A 26,858-nucleotide genomic window follows, 5' to 3' on the forward strand; every position below is an offset into this window, starting at 1 on the left:
AAGACAGCTAGCACCACGTTCCACTGTTCAAAGAAGTTACGAATGGCAAGCTGCTTTATAAAGCTTTTGGTGGACATTAAAATATTTTTCTTTTTTTTTTTTTTCTTCTTTTCAGACAGAGTTTCATTCTGTCCCCAGGCTGGAGTGAAGTGGCGCAATCTCAGCTCATGCAAACTCCACCTCCCAGGTCCAAGCAATTTTGGTACCTCAGCTACCCGAGTAGCTGCGATTACAGGTGTGCACTGCCACACCCAGATTTTTGTAGTTTAATATTTTTATTTATATATTTAATATTTTTAAATATTTATATTAATATTTTTAGTGGAGACAGGGTTTCACCATGTTGGCCAGGCTGGTCTCAAACTCCTGACCTCAAGTGATCTGCCTGCCTCAGCTTTCCAAAGCGTTGCGATTACAGGTGTGAGTCACTGTGCCCAGCGGACTTAAAATATTTCTAATAGAAAAGTTAAATCAACTTTCTTTATGGCTATAAACGTACCCATTGTCCACTAGATAACTTGGAAAACACAATCAGCACGTATGATTTAAGTAGAGTTTTCGTGTGTTTGTCTCACCAGCAGTTTACTACAATGCAGAACTCCTCTATGGGCATTACTGAACTCTGTGAACTTTAATAATGATACTAATAAAAGAGTATTTAATAGACATCTATTGAGAACTTATACTCCCTGTACTAGGTAATGTGTTACATGCATTACCTTTTCATTATTGAATCCTTACAACAACTCTATAAGGGCATAGGAAAATCATTATTTTTCTTTTTATTTTATGGAGATCACACCTGAGGCTCAGAGAGGTTAAGTAGCTTTTTCAAAGTCATACCGCTGTTATACGCCAAAGCTAGGGTTCACACCTAAGTCTGTCCGGCTGTAACAGCCACTACAATGTATAAACTCTTAAAGCTGTAGGAAAATAATGCCTGCTGTGGTAAAATTTGAAAACAATGACTACAGAGAGAAAAGTTTTTAAAAACATTAAATAGAAACAAAAGCTAACATTTTGGCTTTCTTTTCTACTCTCTTTTTTGTCTTTAATAATTCAGATGATACTAAATACGCAATTTCACAGTCTTTTCACTTTTAAAATAAACATTTTCTCTTGTCATTAACGTACTTGCAGTTTGTAATTTAATAACTTCATTACATTAACATTAGGTTTTTAGTATCCCTTATTATAAATGATGCTCCAGAGAACATTTTTGAGGAAAAGTCTGCCTGCACTTTGAATTTTTCCAAATGATAAACTTCTGGAAAGAGATGGCAAGAGTTGGGACAAAGTGCCAGAAAAGAAAAGTTTTCTAACAAGCCTGCCTTTGGATACTGGCCAGCTCCCTGGGATGAGAGTTCCAGAGCCCAAATAGGGTAAGGAGAAAGACCACCCAAGGAAGGGGGAAACAGAAGACTGGTTACATATGGGGCATTGATGTAATATCTAAATACATTAAGAATGATGAGAACTGAGAGAGATCCAAGATGGCTGATCACTAGCAGCTCAGGATTGTAGCTCCCAGAGAAAGCGCACAGAACGTGAGGACGCTACACTTTCAGACGAATTTTTGTTACCCACAGACCGGAAGATTCCCAGCAGAGGAGGCGCACGGGTCGCCAGGGCGACTCTTGTGGCCGGCGTCACGGTTTTGCCGGCGCCCAGGCACGGCGGTTCTTGGTGCAGAATAAACGGAACTGGGTCCCCTTTTGGTCAACGTTTGGAGCTCCGGGAAGGCAGAGTCACCCATTTACCTGATTGAAGAAGGGACTCAAGAGGGAAGCCAGACCGGAGATTCCCGGGCAGAAAAGCACCACGAATCTTAATGCTGCTGTTTTGGCCGGCGCAGTGGGTTGCTCAGATTTTGGCGCTGGGAATCAACAAGTTGGACGTTCACTCAGAGACCTAATTTGAAAGTAGGCAATTACAAAGACGACAGGTGGATGAACTTACAATGAAGGGAAGAAACCAGCGTAAAAAGGCTGAGAATACCCAAAATCAGAATGCCTCTCCTTCTACAGGTGATCACAGTTCCTCATCAACAAGAGAACAAGGCCTGATGGAGAACGAGTGCATTCCAATAACAGATTTAGGCTTCAGAAAGTGGATAATAAGGAACTTTAGTGAGCTAAAAGAACATGTTCTAGCCCAATGTAAAGAAACTAAGAACTTTGAAAAAAGGTTTGACGAAATGCTAACGAGAATTGACAACTTAGAGAGGAATGTAAGTGAATTAATGGACCTGAAGAATACAATAGGAGAACTCCCTGAAGTATGCACAGGTTTTAACAGTCGAATTGATCAAGCAGAAGAAAGGCTATCAGAGGTCGAAGACCAACTTAATGAAATGAAACGAGAAGACAAGATTAGAGAAGAAAGTAAAAAGGAATGAGCAAAGTCTCCAAGAAATATGGGACTATGTGAAAAGACCTAATTTACGATTGATAGGTGTACCTGAATGTCATGAAGAGAATGGATCCAAGTTGGAAAATATTCTTCAGGATATTATTCAGGAAAACTTTCCTAATCTAGTAAGGCAGGACAATACTCAACTCCAGCTAATCCAGAGAACACCACAAAGATATTCCTCAAGTAGAGCAACTCCAAGACACATAATCGCTAGATTCACTAGGATTGAAATAAAGGAGAAAATTCTAAGGGCAGCTAGAGAGAAAGGTCACGTTACCCATAAAGGGAAGCCTATCAGACTCACAGCAGACCTCTCACCAGAAACCCTACAAACTAGAGGAGAGTGGGAGTCAATATTCATATCCTCAAAGAAAAGAATTTTCAACCCAGAATCTCATATCCTGCCAAACTAAGCTTCATAAGCGAAGGAAAAAGAAAATTTTTCGCGAATATGCAAGCACTCAGAGATTTCATCACCACCAGGCCTGCTTTACAAGAGCTTCTGAAAGAAGCACTACAGACAGAAAGGAACAACCAGTATCAGTCATCCCAAAAACTTACCAAAACGTAAAGAATGCCGGGCGCGGTGGCTCAAGCCTGTAATCCCAGCACTTTGGGAGGCCGAGGCGGGTGGATCACGAGGTCAAGAGATCGAGACCATCCTGGTCAACATGGTGAAACCCCGTCTCTACTAATACAAAAAATTAGCTGGGCACAGTGGCGCGTGCCTGTAATCCCAGCTACTCAGGAGGCTGAGGCAGGAGAATTGCCTGAACCCAGGAAGCGGAGATTGCGGTGAGCCGAGATCGCGCCATTGCGCTCCAGCCTGGGTATCAAGAGCGAAACTCCGTCTCAAAAAAAAAAAAAAAAAAAAAAAAAAAAAAACGTAAAGAATATCTTTATAATGAAGAATCTACATCAACTAATGGGCAAAATAGCCAGCTAGCCTTAAATGACAATATTGAACTCACAAATATTAATTCTAAACTTAAATGGATTAAATGCCCCAATCAAAGACACAGGCAGGTAAATTGAATAAAAAGTCAAAACCCATCGGTACGCTGTATCCAGATCTATTTCACAAGCAACGACACACTAAGACTCAAAACAAAGGGATGGAGGAAGATTCACCAATTAAATGGAGAGCAAAAAAAAAAAAACAGGAGTTGTAACTTTCGTCTCTCACAAAATAGACTTTAATAGTAACAAAGACTAAAAGAAACAAAGAAGGACATTACATAATGGTAAAAGGATCAATGCAACAACAGGAGTTAATGATTATAAATATATATGCACCCAATACAGGAGCACCCAGATACATAAGACAAGTTATTAATGATTTATAGAGACCTGGACTCCCGCACAATAATAGCGGGAGATTTTGACACCACATTGTTAATATTCGACGGATCAACGACATAGAAAATTAATAGGCACATCTATGATTTGAACTTAGACCTGGAATAAGTAAACTTAGTGAATATTTATAGAATTCTCCACCCCACGTCCACATTACATACATTTTTCTCAGTATTATATTACACCTACTTTGAAAGTGACTACATAATTGGAAGTAAATCACTCCTCAGTAATTGCATAGCATTTCATAGGTTTAAATGAAATATTGGTTGGCTGTTTGTTATTTTCTTCCCTTATTCTTTCCTGTCTCCGTTGTTAAGCACAATTATTGGCATAAAAGAGGTTTTTAATATCTGTTTTTAGAAAGCATCCTGCATTTGATTCAAAAGGCTGCGCCTGTGTGAACTCATGAGTTTCCACATAGAAATACAGTTGTACACATGTGTATACATATATACTGATTATATACACACACATGCATGTATATACATACTTACATTCCTTGGTTCTAATGACTGAGCTTTGAAGCAGCAAATCCCTCAATGGCAAGGAGTACATTTAAAGAATCTAGATCTTGATTTCTAAATATCACACTCCATCAAAAGGAGCCAGGGTTTCATGGACAAATGGCCAATGCCAGGACCAAAGCAGGTAAAACCCAAGACAAGCTTAGAATGCCTTGTGCCAGATAACAAGTGGTCAAAGATAAAGGAGTCATCTCTAAAGACAATGAAGTCAGCCTGAAGGAGCTCCCCCTAGCCAAACTGGGGTTGGGGGTCGGGGGTAAACTGAACACCAAAATAAATACTGACAGTAACAGATTATATCCCACTGAAATAAGACTTGGAGAGTGTGTACAGATATAACTAAACGAATCGGAAACACGACATCTACATAGTTTCAAATTATCTCTTCACAAAACACTTAATCATTACAGAAGTGATTTTAGTGAAGAGACACTTGGCCGGCACCACCTTAATCGAGTAATCAAAGGTAGTATCACCAATAACGAGACAAATGGAAATCACATGCCACCTAAAGGATGCCGTGAAAAGAGCACAGCATGACTTCTAGATTATTTCCTTCCAAACCTAGTAAGAAACACACAATCTAGTAAGAAACCTCACACACGGCCAACTGATGGATGTTCTACAAAATAGCCTGTAATTTTCCTAAGTGTCAAGATTGGGAAAAATCAAGCAAAGCTTGAGAAACTGTTCCAGATCCAAGGAAACTAAAGAAACATGACTTATTTAGAGCAACTTGCAATTGGGAACAGACCTTTTTCGCCATGAAGAACCTTACTGAGACAACTGGCGAAACCTGAACCGAGTCTGAGGATAAAACAGTAGAAATCTATCAGTGATAATTTCCTGATTATGACGGCTGCACTGTGGTTATGTCTGTAAGCGGTAGGAAGTAAAAAGATTGACAGAGCATCAGGATGGCACTTCACTGTCAAATGGCGCCCTCCCACACCTCAGAGAGATGGTACACCCTGCAGCCCCTCCGACTCCACAGTCCGAATCTTTATCTCTCCAGGTACTGGCTCCCCTTGTGAAGTTGGGGGCCAGAGAAGCAAAAGAGTACAGGATCGGGAGTTGAAATATTTGGCTTTTAGTTTTGGTTCTTGGCTTTCTAGGTGTGCTACACTGAGCAAAACACACCCAGTTGCCTTCCTAGTAAAACAGACGCAACAAAAATTTGCTTCAAGGGAAGCAGGTGGAGAGAAGGTTCTGCACAGCGTTGTTGTTAATGGTGAAAATGTGGATACTTATAAGGCCCAACATTTGATAAACGGTCAAATAAATCATGACACATCCTTACAGTGTAGTCACTAAAACTAATGTTTACAAAATTTTTTCACGGCACGAGGAGATGTTCCTTGAATTAACAAAACTGGGATTAAAAAAAAAAAAGTTCTCAAAGACTGAACCACCAACCTGCAACTGACTGTGCATGACACCCCTTGCTACTTGCCTCAAGCTCCTCGGCTACCACGCGAACCAAGCAATGCCTCTCCAGGTGGCCGGCATCGGCCAGGCCTGCGGAGATCCAGGTCAAGCTCCGATGGGTCCGCAGCACTCGGCGCACACACTCCCTCCATAAGCGGCACACGCTGGGGACGCAAACGCACAAAGGATTGCGAACGGACGTTCATTTTCGTCTCTCCCACAGCTCACAAACCCCCACCTGCTGGCGCAGCAGCAGGAGATCCCTACGGGATCCGAAGCCCCCGGGGGAGGTAGGTGTCAGGGCGCTGGTCCAGGAGAGCCAGTTGTGGGGAAAACCTTAAGGGGAACTTCGCTCCTCAGGGAAGTCCCGCGGGCACTACGGCTGGAAGATACCTCGCGGGTGGAGGTCACCTCAGGTAGGGCGAAGGAGCCGGGGGCGGTCCTGGGTCCCCAGGGTCTCTCCCCACCCCGCCAGTCTGGGACATGCCCACGGCGTGTCCCGATGCAAACTTCCCGCCTCCCCTCCTCACCAGGCCACCCGCAGCAATGCCTTGGCGGGCAGGAAGGTGAGCACACGCTCCACCACCTCCGCCAGGTTACTCAACACGAAGGTGCTCCGTGGGTCTACGGAGGAGGAGCCGCGGCAGTCGCCGCAGCCACCCACCGGCTCCATTCCTCACCAGCCCGCCGGAACCAGTCCTACGGCGGCTCGGAAGGACCCGGTTACGCCGGCACACGATTGCTCGGCACACGATTGCTCGGCCGGCGCGCACTGAGCAGGCGCCCGCACCACTTCCGCCTGATGGAGAAGGTGGGAGTGGCAACGCCGGTGCGACCCCTGGCCACCGGGTTTCCGGTGCAGGTCCTGGAGCCCGTGCTCCGAGGATGCAGTCATCCGTTCCATAATACACCCGAATTTTTTTTTTTTTTTTTTTTTTTTTTTTTTTTAATTTTTAAGATTGGGTCTCGTGCTGTGGCAAGGCGGGAGTGGAGTGGCGCGGCCTCTGCTCACTGTAGCTTCTAACTCGCAGGCTCAAGCGAGCCTCCTGCCTCCGTGTCCCTCGTAGCTTGGACTACAGACTCCCGCCACCATGCCTAGCTAATTTTTGTATTTTTTGTAGAGACAGGTTTCGCTGTGCTTACCAGACTGGTCTCAAACTCCAGGGCTCAAGCGATCCTCCCACCTGGGCCTCCGAAGATGCTGCAATTACAGGCATGAATGAGCCACCGTGCTGGGCAACTTTCTAGGAGGCTTCCTGCAGTGAAGATAAATTCTTCCTCTGTGTCTCTCACTGCCCTGGCACCGCCGTATTTCTGAGCCTACATCTTTCTCTAATTCACAGATTCCTTGCAGGGACTAGGTAATACTTACCCTAATGCCTGTTTAAGTAGCATAAACTCAATTTTTGAACTGTGTTTGCTTTTAAAAAATTGTCTTAGTGGTGAAAATCACTGCCTTTATTCCTTGTAAACTTAGTTAACTCGTTGTGATCTTCAGGTTTAAAGTTTTGAATGAGTAAAATGGTATAAATAGCACCTGCCATTCTAAGGAAGTTGAGTAAGATAATTGCGGTGAAGCAGGCCCCAAGCTGTGCACTAGTTCCCCGCCAGTAGCATCTGATTCACCTGGGAACTATTAAGTTTTGGCACATTCCCCGTCCTTACCCCAGACCTCCTGAATCAGACACTGGGGGTGAGGCCCAGCAATCTATGTTTTAACAAACTTTATAGCGATTCTAATGCATGCTCAAACTGAGAACCACAGAAGATATGGAAGCACAGCAGACACAGGTGCGTCCCCACCGAACATCCATTTCTCCCGCCAATTCCTTCCTAAGGGAGCCCTGATTTGATCGCCAGATCTTGAGTAGAAACTTGGTCTAAATTAGCAGTTCTCATTATGGCCTCAGGACCCTTTACGCCTAAAATATCCACACGACCAAATAGTTTGATTATCAATATTTACCATATTAAAAATTAAATCATGTTAATACTTTTAAAAAACATGTTACACATTAACAAAATATTTTTGTGGAATTCAGCTATTTCCCAAATCTTCCTTCCCCCACCCAACTGGTAAATAGTGTGACACTGTCACTGGTATAAGCCTCTTGAATAGCTGTGACTTTTTTTTTGGTAGACACAAGGTCTCTCTGTTGCCCAGGCTGGTCTCAAACTCCTGGCCTCAAGATATTCCTCTGCCTCCACCTCCCAAAGCGTTGGGATTCCAGGTATGAGCCACCAAGTCCAGCCAGTTTGTTTTAGTCTATGGGCGCAGCTGCTTAAGGAAGCCAGATGGCCCAGTTATCACCAGAGCTTCCTGACCCCTTGCTGAATACCAGAGGAAGATAAACAGACATTACCTTTGGATCATTAACATTATAATGCTAAAATCCTCTCCCCTGAAGGAAGATCACTGGCATCTTGTGTACATGGATATATGAAGCAGCATGTTCAGGGACTGGGCCTGCTTGTCTGGAACTCCAGCCTGTGCATGCCCTTCATACCTCCCCCGCCCCCCCCTCAACTAACTCTTTCAACTCCCCCGCCTCCCATCCTTCCGGAAAAAGGTGCCTTTAGAGGGTAAGCTCCCCTTCTCCATTCTCTGGCTACTGAATGAAACCCGATTGCCTTTCTGAGTAGACGTTCTTTCTTTGTGGCTGATATAAAGTAGGGAAAGAGGACAGTTTACCAGTGATGGCATCACTTTACATTTTGCAAGTCCTTCTGTCTTAAGACAGGTAGATTCTCTTACTTGCTTCTGAATTCAATCTGTTGCAAAATTACATCATGTAGCCTCTGAAAACTCCATTGTACACTCATGAAGGAATGAGTGAAAATGGCAAATGTTTTAATATTATGAAAATAGTCCTTTAAAACTTCTTGAAATGGTCTCAGGGGTCTCCAGTGTTCCCCAAATCATGCTTTAAGAACCATTTGTGCAACTAATCATGATGGTTTCATTCTTTCACCAGCCATTGGTCTGGGGGTAGGCACAGTCCCCTGATCTAACCAAGGAAAAGTGAGAGGCAGTGTGCTTGATGGGATGGTGCTTTTAGAGATTTCCTCACCTCCTAAGGAGACACTAGAAGACAGGCATTATCTATCTCTGGATCAAGTAAGGTGGCTGCACATATGCCATCAAAAGATGAAACCAACATAGAAAAAAATCTCAAGGAAGCAGAGCAAAGCCCATATGTACAGTATCTGGAGTTGTCCTACCTCTGGACTTCTTGTATGTGAAATAACCTGTCAATTGTGTGCAAGGAGGCCATGGGTACACTAAAGGAGGAGCAGATTATTATAACTGTGGGAACTAGGGATAGTCATAAGGAAAAAGTAGCACTTGAATTTGTAATGAGAATGGAAGAGAAAAAAACGCTGAGGAAAAGGTGACTATACCAAGTGGGTACAGACCATTTCTAGGTTCTTTCACTTTCTCTTGTTAAATCTGCCTGTCTTCCAAGCCTCCCCTCACCCCTTCCCTCCTTAAATATCTTATTCCAGAAACTCAAGAGAGCCTACAAACAAATCAAGCAGAGTTTTCTTATGAGGGAAAAATGACAAAGTAATTTTTTGCTTGCCATGATCAGCACAAACAAAATTTTTAAATAGTTCTTTATTCATAAACTTGATGCAAGTTTACAAAATTTACTGTAGATTGCCAAATAAAATCTGCAATTAAAAATAAAATCCATAAAACAAAGCATGCCAAATGTGCAGCTATCAATCTGCTTGCCATCAAGATATTAAAGAATTCAATAATGTATTCAAGATTTAGCCTTAGGTTTAAGGAACTTTAATGCTTTAAAGAATTCTGCCTTGTCACTTGTTATCTGAGCAACTGGCAATCAGAACTTCATACAAATGTAACCAAGTGAACAAGAACACCAGAAAATCTGTTTATTGTCCTCTTAACCAAAATAGAATCAAAAGAAATTAAACACACACAATAATGTAGAAGTGCCAAGTCTCTTGGATGTGGTTTACAAAGTTAAAAACTGAATCTCAAAGCAATTGCATAAGAAAACACTTTTGAGCTTTGTAACTGGTTTGTGCAGAAAAATGTGCTTCTGGATTTCTTGTTAAAAGTGCTTAATAGCTAGAATTTACTTTTAAATCAAACTTGGGTGTATAAAAAAAACTATTACCAACCAAAAAAGGACTGATTCAGGTAAGGCAATAAAATGGGGAGTAACTTGATTTGAGTCAGGTTCTATAAAAAAAATTAACATATGTAAAGTTTTTATTAATCTTTCAATGTAAAAGCCATTTTTATGACTATGGTGAAAATTATTCTAAGAGTCTCCAAATTAAGTATCTTTTTGTACTTAACTATGCAGCTTTTGCTCAAGGAGTCTTTGTGCCAATCACTTTATAAGTTTATTAATTTACAAATGATTGCAACATCCCGTTAATAAAATGGAAACATAAGATGACTTAGTATTTCAAATAACTTTCAGCTCTATCCTGTGGCTCTTCTTCATAAGAAACACTGAACCAACAAGCAGCAGATCCAGCCCAGCAAGACTCTGATGCCGCAGTGGAAACCACTACTCACAAGCCTTAATTAACATAGTTTTACACTGCTTTGCCTAAAAAGTACAATACAACTCAATTAAGATTATATCTTCAGAGAACAATTCATATCTTCACATAGTCATTAAAAGTTTAAAAATTTAATGAGTAGGTTTCCTGTCATTATTTTGGCAATATCATAAAATGGTTTTAAACATGAAAGAGCTACTACGATTTAGAAGGCCTTAAATTTTCAAAACCAATATTGAACATTGATTAAACTTGTATTGGCTCTAAATGGAACAATATATTGCAAATCCTTATAACCCATGGGCTTAATATAGAAAAGTTATCTTAAAGCCACGACTTCAGTAGCCTGATGCTGACTTGACGGCTTTAAAAAGTTCACTTTTCAAGAAAAAGAGATAAGGAGTGACCAGTATGTGTATTTATCAGGAAAAATACAGTAAAGTCCCCACTGCTCAGTCCAAGATATCTAAAATGAGCAAAATGCAAAGGCTATAACTTATACTGGATGTCAGTTGACAGATTATCCACTAAAATATCTATTAACTAACGTCTTCGGTACTGCTGCAATAGGGGCACTCAAAGCTTGTGTCTGCATGTTGGAAAGATTTTCTTTAAAGCAACATTGGTCCAGACGTGTAACAGTCAACATATTTAGCCGTCTTCCTTTGGAGGGGTGTACCAGCCTGAAATAGAATGAAAAAAAGTTAAAATACTTTAATTTTTAAACCAATCAGAAGAACTGGCATGTAATAAGGTTAGCTACAGTCTCTCTTCATAATTTTGACGTTTAAATATACTGTAAAAAAAAAAAAATTTTTTTTTTTTTTGTTTTAAACAGCATTCCGCTCTGTTGCCTAGGCTAGAGTGCAATGGCTCAATCTTGGCTCACTGCAACCTCCGTCTCCCAGATCAAGCAATTCTCCTGCCTCAGCTGCCCAAGTAGCTGCGATTACAGGCAAGCACCACCATGCCTGGCTATTTTTTTATTTTTATTTTTTTAGTAGAGACGGGGTTTCACCATGTTGGTCAGTCTGGTCTCGAACTCCTGACCTCAGGTGATCCACCCACCTCTGCCTCCCAAAGTGCTGGGATTACAGGTTTGAACCACCAAACCTGATCTACTGTAAAAATTAAACTTACAATTGGAGTGGTAACACTGCATTTTGCTATTTCACAACAGAAAGTTATTTTCTATGAATAAATTATATTTGAATTTTCCACACAAGAGCTCTGTATTAATGGCATCTCTAACTAAAGATGACTGTGGAATATTAGACTAAAAGAATAAGTTTTATTCTACTTCAGTTCTATACTTGAAAGTAAACCTCATTCAAAGTACTTATTTCCCCACCCAAACAAAATCCTGGAAATTTAGGATATGAGGAACTTGGACTATTATCAGAGTCATAATGTCATTTCACCAAGGACACAGAAGCCATCGCAGCAGGAGCAGTGATGCCTATCCCCAAAATCCGAGTTAGTAGCAGGCCAACCTAGAACCCGTCTTGAGCTGTTGTACAACATGGTGACTATAACAATATACTATATTCTTGAAAAATGCTTAGAGTGGATGCCAAGTATCTCACCGCAAAAATGAAACTATGTAAGGTGATGCCTTGGTTAATTAGCTAGATTTAGTCATTCCACAATGTATGTATACTTCAAAACGTTGTACATGAAAAGCACAATGTCTGTCAATCTTTTACAAATAAGAAAAATAAAAATTTTTTAAAGATTAAAAAAAAAAACAAAACCCTAGAAGCCATCTCTCCTGATTCTGAATCTTTTACTCTTTCATCACAGCTAAGCTTACACACACCCACACTCTCAAATACAGCACTTTCTGTAAATATTTTTTGAATGCTGGTTGTAATGTTTGCTTTAAGAAATAAAAATGAGAAAAAATCTGTTTCCCGGGCTCCACAAAAACCTAAGCTCTCCATAAAAACGCAAATTACACTAAGTACTGTTTAGTATGAAACTTTAGAATAGTATGAATATGCCAAGATCTATAAAGTATCTATAAAGTAGTATACAAGTTTCTTTGGATCTACTAATTTTGTGCACTACAAATTGTTATTATGAAAACCTGGCCTTGTCCTCAAATTTTATCGTTTCTCTCTTCTGCTTGAAAATTTTCTTTTGAATACTATTTCCATAAGTAAGCAATCACTGAAAGAATGGTAAGTTTGCTTTGTCATTAAAATAAAAGTGAACACAAAACACAAATCTAAGTCACAAACTGACACATTTCTAGCAAAGTCAAGAATACTTTATGGGCGTGGTGGCTTGCGCCTACAGCTACTGGGGAGACTGAGAGGGGATGGCATCAGCCTAGGAGCTCGAGGCTGCAGGGGGCTGCAGTGCACTATGATTACACCTGTAAATAGCCACTGCACTCTAGTTATAACAAGAACGCCATCAATAAAGAGTTGCCTTTAACTCAATTCCTAACCTAAGACCACTGATTTCAAGTAAGTAAAGTGAGTCATTCATTAATCTACTTAAAAAAAAAAAAAAAAAAAAATCTTGATTCTGACTCTGAAATACCTAGGCCGAGTGTATAGGATACAAAAATTTTTAATGAAGCACAATGTTAGAGAGTCATTAAAAGATTCTGTATGCCACATAAGTTTTTTTTTTTTTTTTTTTTTTTTTTTTTTACTATGGTAACGGTATTTTAAGAAACTAAATCAAAAACAGAAAAATAAAACGGTAATATTAATACATTATCTAAAATGTTTTAAACAGCAATAAATACTTATTGAATTAAACATACCATTTTTCTCATGTATCTGTACAATGGAATTATAAGACTGTTGGGCTCTTGCTAGATTATACTGATTCTGAAAGAGAATTACACATTTCAAATCAAGTGTAATTAGGTAAAAATTATTATAATAAATTTATGAATGCATCACATTGTGCTTAAAAGAACACAGGAAACCATCTCCATTTCAAAAACAATTTTAACTTAATAGTGTCATTTCTCAATTTCATTATTCTCTATAATTTTATAAGAATAAAACCAAAATTGTACCCCAATGAAAATCAATAAGACTCACAGTTCATTTTTATAAGTCTTCTTACCATTGCACAAGTACAAAGCTTTCTGGTTCTAGAGTCAATCTCCATGTTGCTGAATCAAGTTAAATAATAATACCTGGATGTTAATAAAACTCAAACTCTCTTCACATAACTTCTATTAAAAAAACCCTATAAAATATTACCTTCAGATAAGAAAGTATTCAGCTTCCACGACTACACATATGAATGACATTTTAAGTTAGAAATCTAAAGAATGCCTATTGGCACCAAGCTTACTAAAGGAGCCCTCTTTTGGTAAAAATTTTAAGGAGCCAAATCTAGGATTAATTTTGTCACCATAAGTACAACCAACCTGTATCTTAACTTCCAACTAATATACCATGAGCATTCTCCATAGTGGCACCCATCTATCCAATATATTATGTCACAGAATTTTTTGCGTAATAAATTCACACAGCACAAGACTCAAAAATGCCTACATCCTAAGTGAAAATTCTCCCTACTTGTCCCCTAAACACCCAGTTTCCTCCCTTCCTCCATACAAGTTAACCACTATTACTAATTTCTTGTATGTTCCTCTTTAAGATTATACAAGAATATTCATGTACAGCCATTGTTATTAGCCATTGTCCCCAGCTTTCCTTCACTAACAGGTGCATGCTACAGACACTGGTCTGCCACTTTTCTCATCTAGCATATCTTGGAGAATGTTCCATATCAGTATAGAACATAGGTTTTAAACACTGAAATATTTCTATTATATGGATATTTGGTAGACATCAGGTTGTGGTCAATATTTTGCTGTTAAAGTGTTGCCATGAGCAACCTTGTACATATATCTGCTGAGTACTGGTAAAAATGTCCTAGAGTAGAGCTGCTGGGTCAAAAGATATATGCCTTAGTAATTTTGAGTATACATTGCCCTCTACAGACCTGTATAAATGTGTCTGCCCACCAGCCATCTATGAGAGTGCCTCAGTGCAGCCTCAGAACACAGTACTTCAAATCTTTGTGATTTCTGACAATACGCTAAGAGAGATTCCAAGTATAGTTTTGATTTGTATTTCTATTATTGAGATTGAGCATGTCTCCATTATGTTCATGAGCTATTTATTTCTATTTCTGACTTTTTATATCTTTCTCCCATTTTTTTTAACATGATGTTAAATTTATGTAAGCACTTTTCCCATTTTTCTACAGGGTAGTCTTTTTCAACATCTAAGAGCTCTTTAAAATAGTAAAACCCTGCCATAATGCACCTAATAAACTGAACATAAAATGTATAGTAACATGTTTTTAACATTAATGAAAAAGTTTTTTTTTTTTTTAGTATTTTCACAAAAAGGACAAAATAAAAGATTCACAAACAAACTACACATAAAAAGTACATATACCCTGAAATTCCCAAAAGACTGAAGCAGTCACTTCCCAACCCTACTGCCTACCATCCAAAATACAAGGAGAAAATAATGCTGGCCTTTCCAGTCTCAATTATCAGTAGCAAGGTACTCAAACCCCAGTTAAAACGAATGTTTCTGCAGAGGCTTTACTGTACTGGGGGTCTGTCTAGCCCTTCCTATTTTTCTAATGCACTGATTTCTGCTTGTACATCTTCAATAATTTCCCCATTCTGCTTTCCTTCAGATTTTTTTAGAGATGGAGTCTCACTCTGTCACTGCAGCGGCTAGATCTCAGCTGACTGCAACCTTCACCTCCTGGGTTCAAGCAATTCTACTGCCTCAGCCTCCCGAGTAGCTGGGACAACAGGTGCCCACCACAATGCCTGGCTAATTTTCATTTTGTTTCTGTAGGTTTTTTTTCAGTAGAGAGAGATTTCACCATGTTGCCTACGGTGGTCTTTCCAGAGTTTAGGCCATCCATCTGTCTCAGCCTCTCAAAGTGCTAGGATTATAGGCATGAGCCACCGTCCCTGGCCTCCTTCAGGCTTTTTTTACTGTCCTAACAGTGAGTTAGAGGCTTGATTAATTTTCATTCTTTTCTTAATGGCATAAGGATTTGGCAATGAACATTCCTCAGAGCTCTTCTTTAGTCTCTGATAAGTAATAATTGCATTATTGCTATTCTCTAGATATTCTGTAGTTTTAATTTCAAATCCCTGTTTGACCTAAAGGCTGTCTGCATGAGTTTTAAAATTCCACAAATAAATATTTGTTTTCTGGTTTTGGTACTAACTTACAGATTTAACTAAGATCAGAGAATGACATCTGTCCTTTTCTACTTTTCAGTATTTGAGGTGGTGTTCACTGAAAAAGATCAGCTTCTTGAATGTTCCAGATAGTAAGAGGGAAGGAGAGGAGGGGACAGAGGAACAAACAGAATTTTAGTATTTTAATTATGGTTCATAGAGCATTCTAAAATTTCATTTTACTTTTTTTTTTTTTTTTTTTTTTTTTTTTTGAGACGGAGTTTCGCTCTTGATACCCAGGCTGGAGCGCAATGGCGCGATCTCGGCTCACCGCAATCTCCGCCTCCTGGGTTCAGGCAATTCTCCTGCCTCAGCCTCCTGAGTAGCTGGGATTACAGGCACGCGCCACCGTGCCCAGCTAATTTTTTTGTATTAGTAGAGACGGGGTTTCACCATGTTGACCAGGATGGTCTCGATCTCTTGACCTCGGGATCCACCCGCCTCGGCCTCCCAAAGTGCTGGGATTACAGGTCATTTTACTTTTTAAAACCATGATTTACCAGGGTGTTTAATTTCTAAATTTCTTTTTTTTTTTTTTAGAAAGAAAGAAAAAAAAAGAATGAAGAAGAGGAAGAAAAAGGAAGAGAAAGAGAGAGAGAATGGGAGTATTGCTTTCTTGCCCAGGCTAGAATGCAGTTTAGTAATGGGTATTGAAAACCTCTTTTATACCAATAATTATACTTGATGTAGACAGGAAGGAATAAGGGAAGAAAATAACAAACAAGCAGCCAACCAATATTTCATTTAAACCTATGAAATGCTATGCGATTACTGAGGAGTGATTTACTTCCAATTATGTAGTCGCTTTTGGAATAGGTGTGAGGTGGTAATGTATGTTTTGTGTATTTGAAGTGGAGAGTTCTAGAAATGTTTATTAAGTTTGCTTGTTCCGGGTCTGAGTTCAAGTCCTGGATGTCCTTGTTAATTTTCTGTCTCGTTGATCTATAGAATCGTTAGCTCTTCTTGTTACATTGTTCCTTTTGCCATTATGTAATGTCCTTCTTTGCTTCTTTTGCTCTTTGTTGCTTTAAAGTCTACTTTATCAGAGGCGAGAATTGCATCTCCTGCTTTTTGTTTATTTGTTTATTTTTACTCTCTGGTTGATAAATCTTCCTCCTTCTCTTTGTTTTGAGTCTTTGTGTATCGTTGCATGTGAGATGGGTCTGGATGCAGCATACTGATAGGTTTTGGCTTTTTATCCAATTAGAATATATATAAGTTTAATACTGGCATTTGATACTAGCTGGCTGTTTTGCCCATTAGTTAGTGTAAAATTTTCATTGTGTTAATGCTCTTTGCTTTTTGATATATTTTTGGAAAGGCTGATATTGGTTGTTCCTTTATATGTATAGTGCTTCTTTCAGAAGCTCTTGTAAAGCAGGCCTGGTGGTGGTGAACTCTCTAAGTACTTGTTTGTTCACAAAAGATTTAATTTTTCCTTTGATTATAAAGCTTAGTTTGGCTGGATAGGAAATTCTGGGTTGAAAGTTCTTTTCTTTAAGGATGTTAAATATTGGTCCCCACTCTTTTCTGGCTTGTAGGGTTTCTGCTGAGAGATCTGCTGTAAGTCTGATAGGTTTCCCTTTATGGGTAACCTGACCTTTCTCGCTGGCTGCCCTTAGTATTTTCTCCTTCATTTCAACCCTAATAAATCTGGCGATTATGTGCCTTGGGGTTGGTCTTCTTGAGGAATATCTTTGTGGTGTTCTCTGTATTACCTGGAGTTGAGTATTACCCTGCCTTGCCAGTTGGGAAAGTTTTCCTGAATGATATCCTGAACAGTATTTTCCAACTTGGATTCATTCTCTTCGTCACATTCAGGTACACCTATCAAACGTAAATTAGGTCTTTTCACATAGTCCCATATTTCCTGGAGACTTTGCTCATTCCTTTTTATCCTTTTTTCTCCAATCTTGTCTTCTCATTTCATTTCACTGAGCTGGTCCTCGACTTCTGATATTCTTTCTTCTGCTTGATCAATTCGACTGTTTAAACTTGTGCATACTTCGCAAAGTTCTCGTGTTGTGTTTTTCAGCTCCATCGATTCACTTATATTCCTCTCTAAATTGTCCATTCTCGTTAGCATTTCGTCAAACCTTTTTTCAAGGTTCTTAGTTTCTTTGCATTGAGTTAGAACAAGTTCTTTTAATTCACGGAAGTTTCTTATCACCCACCTTTTGAAACCTGCTTCTGTTATTGGAACACACTTGTTCTCCATTAAGCCTTGTTCTGTTACTGATGAGGAATTGCGATCCCCTGTAGAGGGAGAGGCATTCTGATTTTGAGTATTCTCTGCCTTTTTAGGCTGGTTTCTTCCCTTCATTATATATTTATCCATCTGTCGTCTTTGTAATTACCGACTTTCTAACTAGGTCTCCGAGCGGACGTCCAACTTGTTGATTCCCAGCGCCGAAATCTGAGCAATCCACTGCGCCAGCCAAAACAGCGGTGTTAAGATTGATGGTGCTTTTCTGCCCGGGAATCTCCGGACTCTGCACCAAGAACTGCCGCACTAAGGCGCCAGCAAAACCGCCGTGCCAGCCACAAGAGTTGCCCTGGCGACCCGTGGGGCTCCTCCGCTAGGAATCTCTTGGTCCGTGAGCAACAAATATTCATCTGAAAGTGTGGCAACCTCTCGTTCTCTGTGCTTTCAGTAGGAACTACGAGCCCGAGCTGCTAGTGATCAGCCATCTTGGATCTCTCTCCCCTAATTTCTAAATTTCTATAGATTTTTGTTAATCTCTTTATTACTGCCTTCTAACATTAACTGCTTCATATTTAAATTATAAATTATATGGTGTGGATGGTACCAATTGTTTTTAAATCTTCTGACTTGCCTTGTAGATTTATAATAAATTTTCCTTCCATAGTCCATATACACTTGAAAAGGATCTATATCTAATTACTGGGTACAGAGGTCTGTATTTGTCCATGATACCATGCCTGTTCACTGGTTATTCAAATCTACATATGGGCATTCTGTTTATCTTACTAATGGTAAACAGGGTACACTGAAATCTCCAACTATGATGGTGGAATTGTCAACTTCTCCCTGTGGTTTTATCCGTTTTTCCTCTGTATTTTGAGGCTATTTTGATACATAAAATATGAAAATTGTTACATCCTCTTAATTAACAGACTTTTATCCTCAAGTTACTAATGCTTTCTGTTCCAAAATCCTATTTCGTTTGATACTAAAACTACATCACTTGTTTTTTTGGCTAATGTATACTGGCATATCTTTATCATTCTCATTTATAAAAACTTTCTCTGGATTCTACAGAAGACTGGCCTGCAGTCTTCGAAAAATCTTAAGGCCATGAAAAAAAAAAAGCTCTATATTAAAGAACTACAGTGATGACAACTAAAAGCAACATGTAAATCTAGATTAAATACATATTGGATGAGGCAAAAAATAAAAAAATAAACTTTTAATCATTATATTTATAAAGACACAAAAAGATTGAAAACAGCTGGATTTTCTTTTGTTAATTCAACCTAACTGGTACCTTTAGTCTATTTACATTTGTTGTGACTGATTTATGTAGACTTGCTTCTATCACCTTTAAAACTTTTATTTCTCTCACTTTCTAGTATAATTCTAATATCTGCTCCTGGGATTCCCCTAAGACATATTTTGGACCTCATTCTGATCTCTCCCCGACCCACCTCAGCAATTTCTGCCCTATCATCTATTTTCATGTCTCTCTGTGTAACATACTAACTTATTTTTTTGGAGATAATCATCTAATCAATTAATTCTCTTCTGGTGTCTAATCTACTGAGTTTCTTATTTCAGTGGTTACATTTTTTCCTTCTTTATTTTGAGACAGAGTCTTACTGTTACCCAGGCTGGAGTGCAGTGGTACGAACATGCCTCAGTGCAGCCTTGGCCTCCTGGGCTCAAGTGATCCTCCCAACTCAGCCTCCTGAGTAGCTGGAACTATAGGCATATACCCCATACCCAGCTAATTTTTTTGGTCGGGGGGTATTCTTTGTAGAGACAAGTTCTCACCATGTTGCAAAGGCTGGTCTTGAACGCCTGGGCTCAAGCCATCCTCCTGCCTTGGCCTCCCACAGTGCTGAGATTACAGGCATGAGCCACCATACCCAGCTATAGTTTATTTCTGTAAGTTATATTTCATTCATTTTCTTTTCAGGTCTTCCTCATCGTTCCTGATGGGCTTACTGCTTGCTCAATTTTATGATTCCATTTTTTTTTCTTTATATTAGATTTCACATGTAACTATTTTCTCACAAGCCTAGTATCTGAAGTCTATGTTCTGTATCTGATAATTCTAAAACCTACAGTCTTTGGGAAACATAACTATTATTTATTGTTTCTGACAATTCTCAAATATGCTGGGTTGACTACTTGAATGCTATGATTTGACTGAATTCATATTTGCCTGCTTTTAATCTCTGGGAATCCTACAGGCTTAAATTAGAGATCCTTTCCTACAAAAAGCATCTGTGTCTGCTTCTGATAAAAGTTGCAGATACCACTAAATGAGACTACTTTACCATATTGCATAATCCTGAGATTCTCCAAGAGATTTGGCTCCCCAACCTTGCTCATTTACACAGAAGATTAGACTGCTTAGTATAGGTGGTGACTCACTTCCTCCTACCCTGGAAAAACAAAACAGATCTCTCATCTGAATATGATCACACTCTAGGGGATTCTGTAAGAGAATGACTGGAGGTTATGGGCAGCAGGGAAAGATAGGTGCCTTTCCTGACCATAGAAAGAGGTCACAAGCTGCCCTAAAGGCTGTGTGCTCCAGCATTTCACTATTTAACTCAATTACCATTCCCTCCATAGTGAATGGAAGCTTCTTAGAGCACCATCTTGCCTTTAAAAACCACAAATTCTTGCTAAAAGTCATGGTAAGAAACATCTGGCTTTGGAAGGCTTTCTTGCTAATGTCCTAAAATTAACGTTACAACCTATGTTTCACGTTAACTGAACAGAAAATCAGTCTGACCAACATTCTTATGCCCCATGGCTTGCTCTCAGCTCCTCTTGGTTGGGGCTAGGGCAGCCAGACTGCCTGGTTCCAATCCTTGTTCTGCCACTTGTGACCTTAGACAAGTTATCTAACTTCTGTATGCTTCAGTTGCCTCATCTACAAAATGCATATAACAATAGTACCTACTTTTTAAGTTATTAAGAGGATTGAAAGAGTTAATAAAAAATCAAAGATAAAAAAATCTTGGTAAGCATAGGCACAGAGGAAAAGAAAGTAATAATAAACAAATAAATAAAAAGACTAGGGCCTAGCACATAAAAGCTTACCAGGAATTATTCTATAGCATGAACTCAATTTTTTTTTTTTAAAAAAGACATTTATTCAGCATCACGATCAAACTATTACATTTAGCAATCAACAGCATGGGTGCAAAAAAAAAAAAAAAGAAAAAGAAAAAATCTACATTAAAACCCTTTGTTGGAATGCTTTACACTTTCCACAGAACAGAAACTAAAATAACCTGTTAAACAATTAGTCACAAATACAGTCCTCGAGTTTTTTGCCCATACCCATGAGTATTTGTCTAAATCACGTCTTCTTTGTAGCAGCTAGGCCCTGCCACCACTGTGCTTGGCTGAGTTCACAAATCTGTTGTAACCTGTAGCTTCCCTGTCACTTCTCTGGCTCTCCTCTCCTGCTAAGCTTTGTTTCCTAATTAAAATCTTCTGCCACTGCCATAGCTACTGCTGCTACTGGAACCGCCATAGCCACCTTGGTTTCGTGGCTGGGCAAAGTATTGGCTGCCACCACCATAGGGGCCAGAGCTTCTGCCTCCAAAGTTTCCTCCCTTCATGGGTCCAAAATTTGAAGACTGATTGTTGTAACTGCCAAAATCATCGTAGCTTCCACCACCTCCAAAATTGCCTCCACTACCACCGCCAAAGCCGCCTCCGCCTCCATTGTTATAGCTGTCATAGCTGCCACTCCTGCCATGGCCACTGCCCTGGTTTCCATAACCCTATCCACCACTTCCATAGCCTCTGCTTCCTCCAGAGTAACCAGGGCCGCCTCCTCCATAACCACCATCATTACCAAATCCATTATAACCATCCCCACTGCCACCATATCCACTGCCACCATTTCCACCACCACCACGGCTGCCACCAAAGCCACCACGACCACTGAAGTTTCCTCCACGACCAAAGTTGTCATTCCCACCGAAACCACCTCCACGACCACCACCAAAGTTTCCAGAACCACTTGGACCTCTTTGGCTGGATGAAGCACTAGCCATCTCTTGCTTTGACAGAGCTTTCCTAACTTCACAGTTGTGGCCATTCACAGTATGGTATTTCTGAATGACAATCTTATCCGTGGAGTCATGGTCGTCAAAGGTTACAAAGGCAAAGCCCCTTTTCTTGCCACTGCCTCTGTCAGTCATGATTTCAATCACTTCAATTTTTCCATACTGTTCAAAATAATCTCTTAGGTGATGTTCTTCAGTGTCTTCTTTAATGCCACCAACGAATATTTTTTTCACAGTTAGGTGGGCACCTGGTCTTTGAGAATCTTCTCTTGAGACCGCTCTCTTTGGTTCCACAACTCTTCCATCCACTTTGTGTGGCCTTGCATTCATGGCTGCATCCACCTCCTCCACAGTTGCATATGTGACGAACCCAAGGCCCCTGGAGCGCTTGGTATTTGGATCTCTCATTACCACACAGTCTGTGAGCGTTCCCCATTGCTCAAAATGGCTCCTCAGGCTCTCATCGGTTGTTTCAAAGCTCAACCCTCCAATGAAGAGCTTCCTCAGCTGTTCCGGCTCTTTAGGAGACTCTGACTTAGACATGATCGCAGGGAGAAGAGAGACTTTAACGATGCTTCTTCGGCGGCGTCCACGGGCAGCATGAACTCAATTTTTTAAAACTTCAAAGTACATATAATTTTTAACATATTAGGGTATACATACCAATAACAAATTTACAACTGTAGACATGTTTATCTACAGCAAATATAACAAAGACTAAAAGAACAGATACTAAATCATTAAGCAATTAACAGTACCTTTAATTTTCTTATACTTCTGTATTTTCTATAGATCACATTTTGTAACAAGAAAACAAACCAAATGAAAATGAAACTATGTCATAAAAGAATTAAGACAGGAAGAAGCCTCATAAAGTAATATTAAATATAGTTTATGGTTTATGTAGAATTCTTAATAAAAGTACCTTATTTGCTCCAAACTGCACTCTGGCTTTGCCTTTGACTAAGGTGGCATTTATTTGCATGATGACCGATTCTATCGAGTAGGCACTGCTCCAGCCCTACAGGAAGAACAAAACATCTCTAAAATATGGCAGCATTTCTGATTCCCACTTGAGAAAGCCTAACAAAATGGCATGTAACTCAACAGCAGCAAATCAGTGTTTAAAAGTCTATAGTCAAAGGGGAAAAGTAAAATTGGCCCATTTCCAGAATCACACACACACATACACACACACAAAAAACAAAATAACAAACCTATGTTCCAAGTGCCCAACATGAACAAATTAGAACCTTAAACAAAGGTCACTCTTAATTCCTATCCTAGCATAGATTCAGCACCAAGTACAATGTCATTTTACTGGTTTACCTTTTTCATTCTTGAAAGTAGGAGCTATTTAAAAAATAAACTAAAATTTCTTTAAGAGTAAGAACTATTACAGAAGAACTTTCTACTTACAATCTAATTTACATTGTCAAAACACTAAATTGAGGGTGAAAATGGAGTACCATAAGAAAATTCACCTGTTTTGTGAGAAGTTCCATACATAATGCTCCTCCACCCAATACATACCTTAAAAAGAAAAAAGTAATCACACAAAATTCTTGAGAATTATTCTTCCTTAAACAATTTCTAAGTGCCATTACTAAGAAAATACGCACACAAGTAAAGATGAGAAAATACCATGTAAACATGCAAACAGTTGTTAGGGATACAGGACTACGGGTAATTTAAAAATTCTAATATTAGCACGCTAATGTCATACCTCTGAAATTCTAGTCAATGTTTTCAAATGGTTCTTAGGACAGAATACTTTCAGATTTTTTATGATTCAGTAACTAAGAACTTAGCCCTAAATATTCCAAAGAATAGGGGCAGAAGAACCAGTTTCCTTAAATGGCATTCGAGTGTTCTTTACATCTGAAACTTTCCCTACCATCATGTTACAGTCAAGAGTTATTCCCCTGACAATGGCATTGATCTTATCCTATGCATAGTATGAACATCTGCATACTTTTATGGTTCAAATTGTTTTTATCCATTCTGTTGTGAGATCAAATGGTTCTGACCATGGATCTCCTCTCTGAGACTCCTCAAGCTCTTTCTAGACCTAAAGATTACTCTCTGCACCAAAGACAAGTTCTGGGGATGTATCAAATCTCCCATTAGGAAATCATTTAGATAAATTTTTTTTAATCTTTTAACTCTTTCTCAAACAAAATAATTTCATTTCTCCTTTAATGTTAAATTTCAAAATACATAAATATCACGCCTAAAAATCAAGAGGATGATAGTTTAAGAAGAAAAACTGTGGCAATTTTGAAAACATAAAAGCTAAGATCACTGATTAGGTCTATGTGGACACCAAGTCCACCACAAACTGTTCTGTCCTCCGGGGCTCTGCCCACACCTTTCCCTTGCCTGAGATTCCTTCTGCTTCCTACTCATCCAAATGCCGTCTTTCCCCGCCACGTAAGACTTGCCAAGACCACTCTAGCCTGCAAATCTTACATTCCAGTTAACCAAAGACATCTTTGTGTCAAATTTATTTGCAGAGAAGGCATCTAAAAACTTCTGCTGCAGACCATTCACATTAATAATTGTTATAGTGACATCATTTAATAATAAAATGAGGGAAAGAAGCCCTCTTTGACTCCACCACCCTGAAGAATCCAAGCAAGTGTCTTTTCCATTTGCTTTGCCCAAACCCTGAAACCTTTCAAAGAGAAAGACTGATGGAAGGGAAAGAAAAACTCTCCAAAAATTTAAAATCGGGTGAAGAATGATGGGCTTAAAAAATTTTTTTTCTTTGTGTATTCTATTTCTGAAACAGAAATCTATCATCCACTCTTTAAATCTCCTACTGGGCTAAAAGAGTACTGTGCATAATGTGCACTCACTGATTTAACAGAATTAGAAGATCCAGGTACTCATTTAGATTTTGGTTCCACAATTGCTCAAAGTCTAATAATTGGTTAATGAGTTAACACCACACATGATCTTCAAATTCTGGAAATGCTGATGGCAGACAGGAACTTGTTTTGGGAAAAGGAAGTATATAGCAGACACTGTTACCCATTATCAAACCATCACCACCTTTCCTTTAAGGTACCCCACTCTTCCTTTGGGGGTGCAGTCTCAGGAGATGGGAAGAAAGGAAGTTTTCGGGTTTTCAGGACAAAAGAAAGTGCATTTGTACAAGTACATAATACCTACACAAATATTGTTGAAGTCTAAACACAAGACAAATAGTTCTAGTACCTACACAAAAGATAAGTAAACGTTTCCTTAATATACACTATCAGCAGCATTTCTACCCTAAAAATTGTCAATTCTACTTCTGTCAGTATGTGTTTCAAATTCTTACTGCTCTTTGCCTCCAAAGAGTTCCTGCTGAATACTGAGACAGTTCAAGTATACTTAGGAAAAAATATTAATAATCTAAGTAAGGGTCATCTAAGGATAATATGCCACATATATGGACACAGTAATATAATATTTTCAACTTTAAACAAGTTCAGGTGCCAAAGTTGTACAGCAAACACTACCCTAAGCTTAGCCTCTTCAGGAATTTGATTTTAAATCAAATTTTAAACTGTAAAAACGCCAGTTGCAAAAAGCCACATTTTGTATGATTCTATTTACAAGAAAGGTCCAGCATAGGCAAATCTACAGAAAGAGAAACTAGATGAGAGGTTGCCAGGATCAATGGTGGGGGAGAGGAGTATAGGAAATGACTGCTAATGGGTACAGGGTTTCTTTCTGAAAAAGTGATGAAAATGTTCTGAAATTAGGTAGTGGTAATGGCTGCACAACTCTGCGAATATATTAAAAACCACCAAATTGTACACTTCAAAGGGTGAGCTTTATCATATGTAAACTGTATCTCAATAAGGCTGTTAATTTTAAAAAATATTTGGCTATGTCAAAAAATAGGGTCACAGCTAGAAGATATGGGATATAAAATACATGGAACAAAACTGATCAATAATCTAGAATCACACAGTACTTCAGCTTTACCCTGACTGAGATGGCCGGAATTGTGTTTTATCAGTATTTCACATTTTTTACTTCTTCCCAAGTCAGCCAGTAATTCCTCCTCCTCACTTGAGAGTTGACTATGAAGACCAAGCCATTTTGATTCTGCTTCCAATGAGCTTTCACATTTCATTCCTCCTTCCATTCCCACGACTACCAAACCAATGTAGGTTCTCCTCACTCCACTCTAAGACAACAGCGTGGCCCTCAACTACTGTCAAACCTTTCTAGGCTCCGTGAGCACAATGTGTCTCATATTCTCTTCTGCTATCACCAGATTTACTCTACAACAGTTTCTTTACTGTTATTTCCCTGTTTCTCAACCAGTTATACAGAAAGATGAATATCCAGGGTGACAGTTTACTTACAGGAAAAAAAAAAAAAAATCTATCACCAATCCACGAAACCATTTAAGTACAAGATACTACGTCAGCACTACTTCCTACAACACTTCTACATGAATCCTACCCTCCTTGTGTTACAGCTCAAACTGGTCTCATATACTCTGAATCCCTCATTATCTTTCCTGGATACCTGATTGTGTTTACTTTCACCTATGTAAATAATTTTCCTTCAACCTCCACCAGCTGACCAAACCCCACTCCCATTTCACTGCCCAGCTGAGATCCCACTTACTTCATGAAGTCTACAGGTCACTATTGCCAGAGCAACTCTTTGCTGCTTTAAACCTCTGAATATAAGTCCATGCTTAGCATTTGACAATCAATGAAGTACTTAATTTAATCTTATATAGTTGGCATTTGGTATAATGAAAAACACTTTATTAGGGATCAGAAGATTTGGGTAGGTTACAAGCTGATTTATTATTCAAATTATTCATTTGAATAATGATAACAACACTGGCATAAAAGAATCAAAGAAACTATGTAACAGATTTTAAAACTGAAAATGGCATTATTCATAACTTCATGTATTTGTCTCTGTTCTAGGTGGTAAACTAAGGTCATAAACTTAAATTCTTGGAATTCTTACAATAAAATGTTAAAAAGCTATACTGGTCAATTTTATAATCACATTTTAAAATGTTC

General features: G+C 39.1%; 2 protein-coding genes and 1 pseudogene across 7 annotated transcripts in view; all 3 read right to left on the bottom strand.

Annotated features, from left to right (window-relative positions):
- FBXO22 (F-box protein 22) overlaps window positions 1-6,503 on the bottom strand; it is a 30,989-nt gene extending 24,486 nt beyond the window's left edge. Inside the window, exons 1-2 of the mRNA XM_012457701.2 lie at window positions 6,260-6,503; window positions 5,755-5,893 (exon numbers count right to left, since the gene is read on the bottom strand). Coding sequence (XP_012313124.2) covers window positions 5,755-5,893; window positions 6,260-6,402 — 282 coding nt within the window. The 5' untranslated portion in view covers window positions 6,403-6,503. The remainder of the gene's footprint in view (window positions 1-5,754; window positions 5,894-6,259) is intronic.
- Window positions 6,504-9,318: 2,815 nt separating this feature from the next.
- The window catches only part of UBE2Q2 (ubiquitin conjugating enzyme E2 Q2), a 64,333-nt gene continuing 46,793 nt past the window's right edge, over window positions 9,319-26,858 (bottom strand). For 5 of the 6 annotated variants that reach the window (XM_012457708.3, XM_012457707.3, XM_021668263.2 and 2 more), the window contains 4 exons: window positions 23,295-23,343; window positions 22,736-22,831; window positions 13,057-13,123; window positions 9,319-10,960 (listed from right to left, as the gene is read on the bottom strand). In XM_012457708.3, the coding sequence (XP_012313131.2) occupies window positions 10,929-10,960; window positions 13,057-13,123; window positions 22,736-22,831; window positions 23,295-23,343 (244 nt within the window). In that variant the 3' untranslated portion in view covers window positions 9,319-10,928. The remainder of the gene's footprint in view (window positions 10,961-13,056; window positions 13,124-22,735; window positions 22,832-23,294; window positions 23,344-26,858) is intronic. The other variant, XM_021668260.2, reaches the window with a different exon arrangement.
- LOC135277201 (heterogeneous nuclear ribonucleoprotein A1-like) lies at window positions 20,889-22,561 on the bottom strand (annotated as a pseudogene).

Source organism: Aotus nancymaae, unplaced genomic scaffold, assembly GCF_030222135.1.
Source record: "Aotus nancymaae isolate 86718 unplaced genomic scaffold, 86718_ANA_hifiasm-v0.15.2.pri h1tg000003l, whole genome shotgun sequence".
Lineage (NCBI taxonomy): Eukaryota > Metazoa > Chordata > Mammalia > Primates > Aotidae > Aotus > Aotus nancymaae.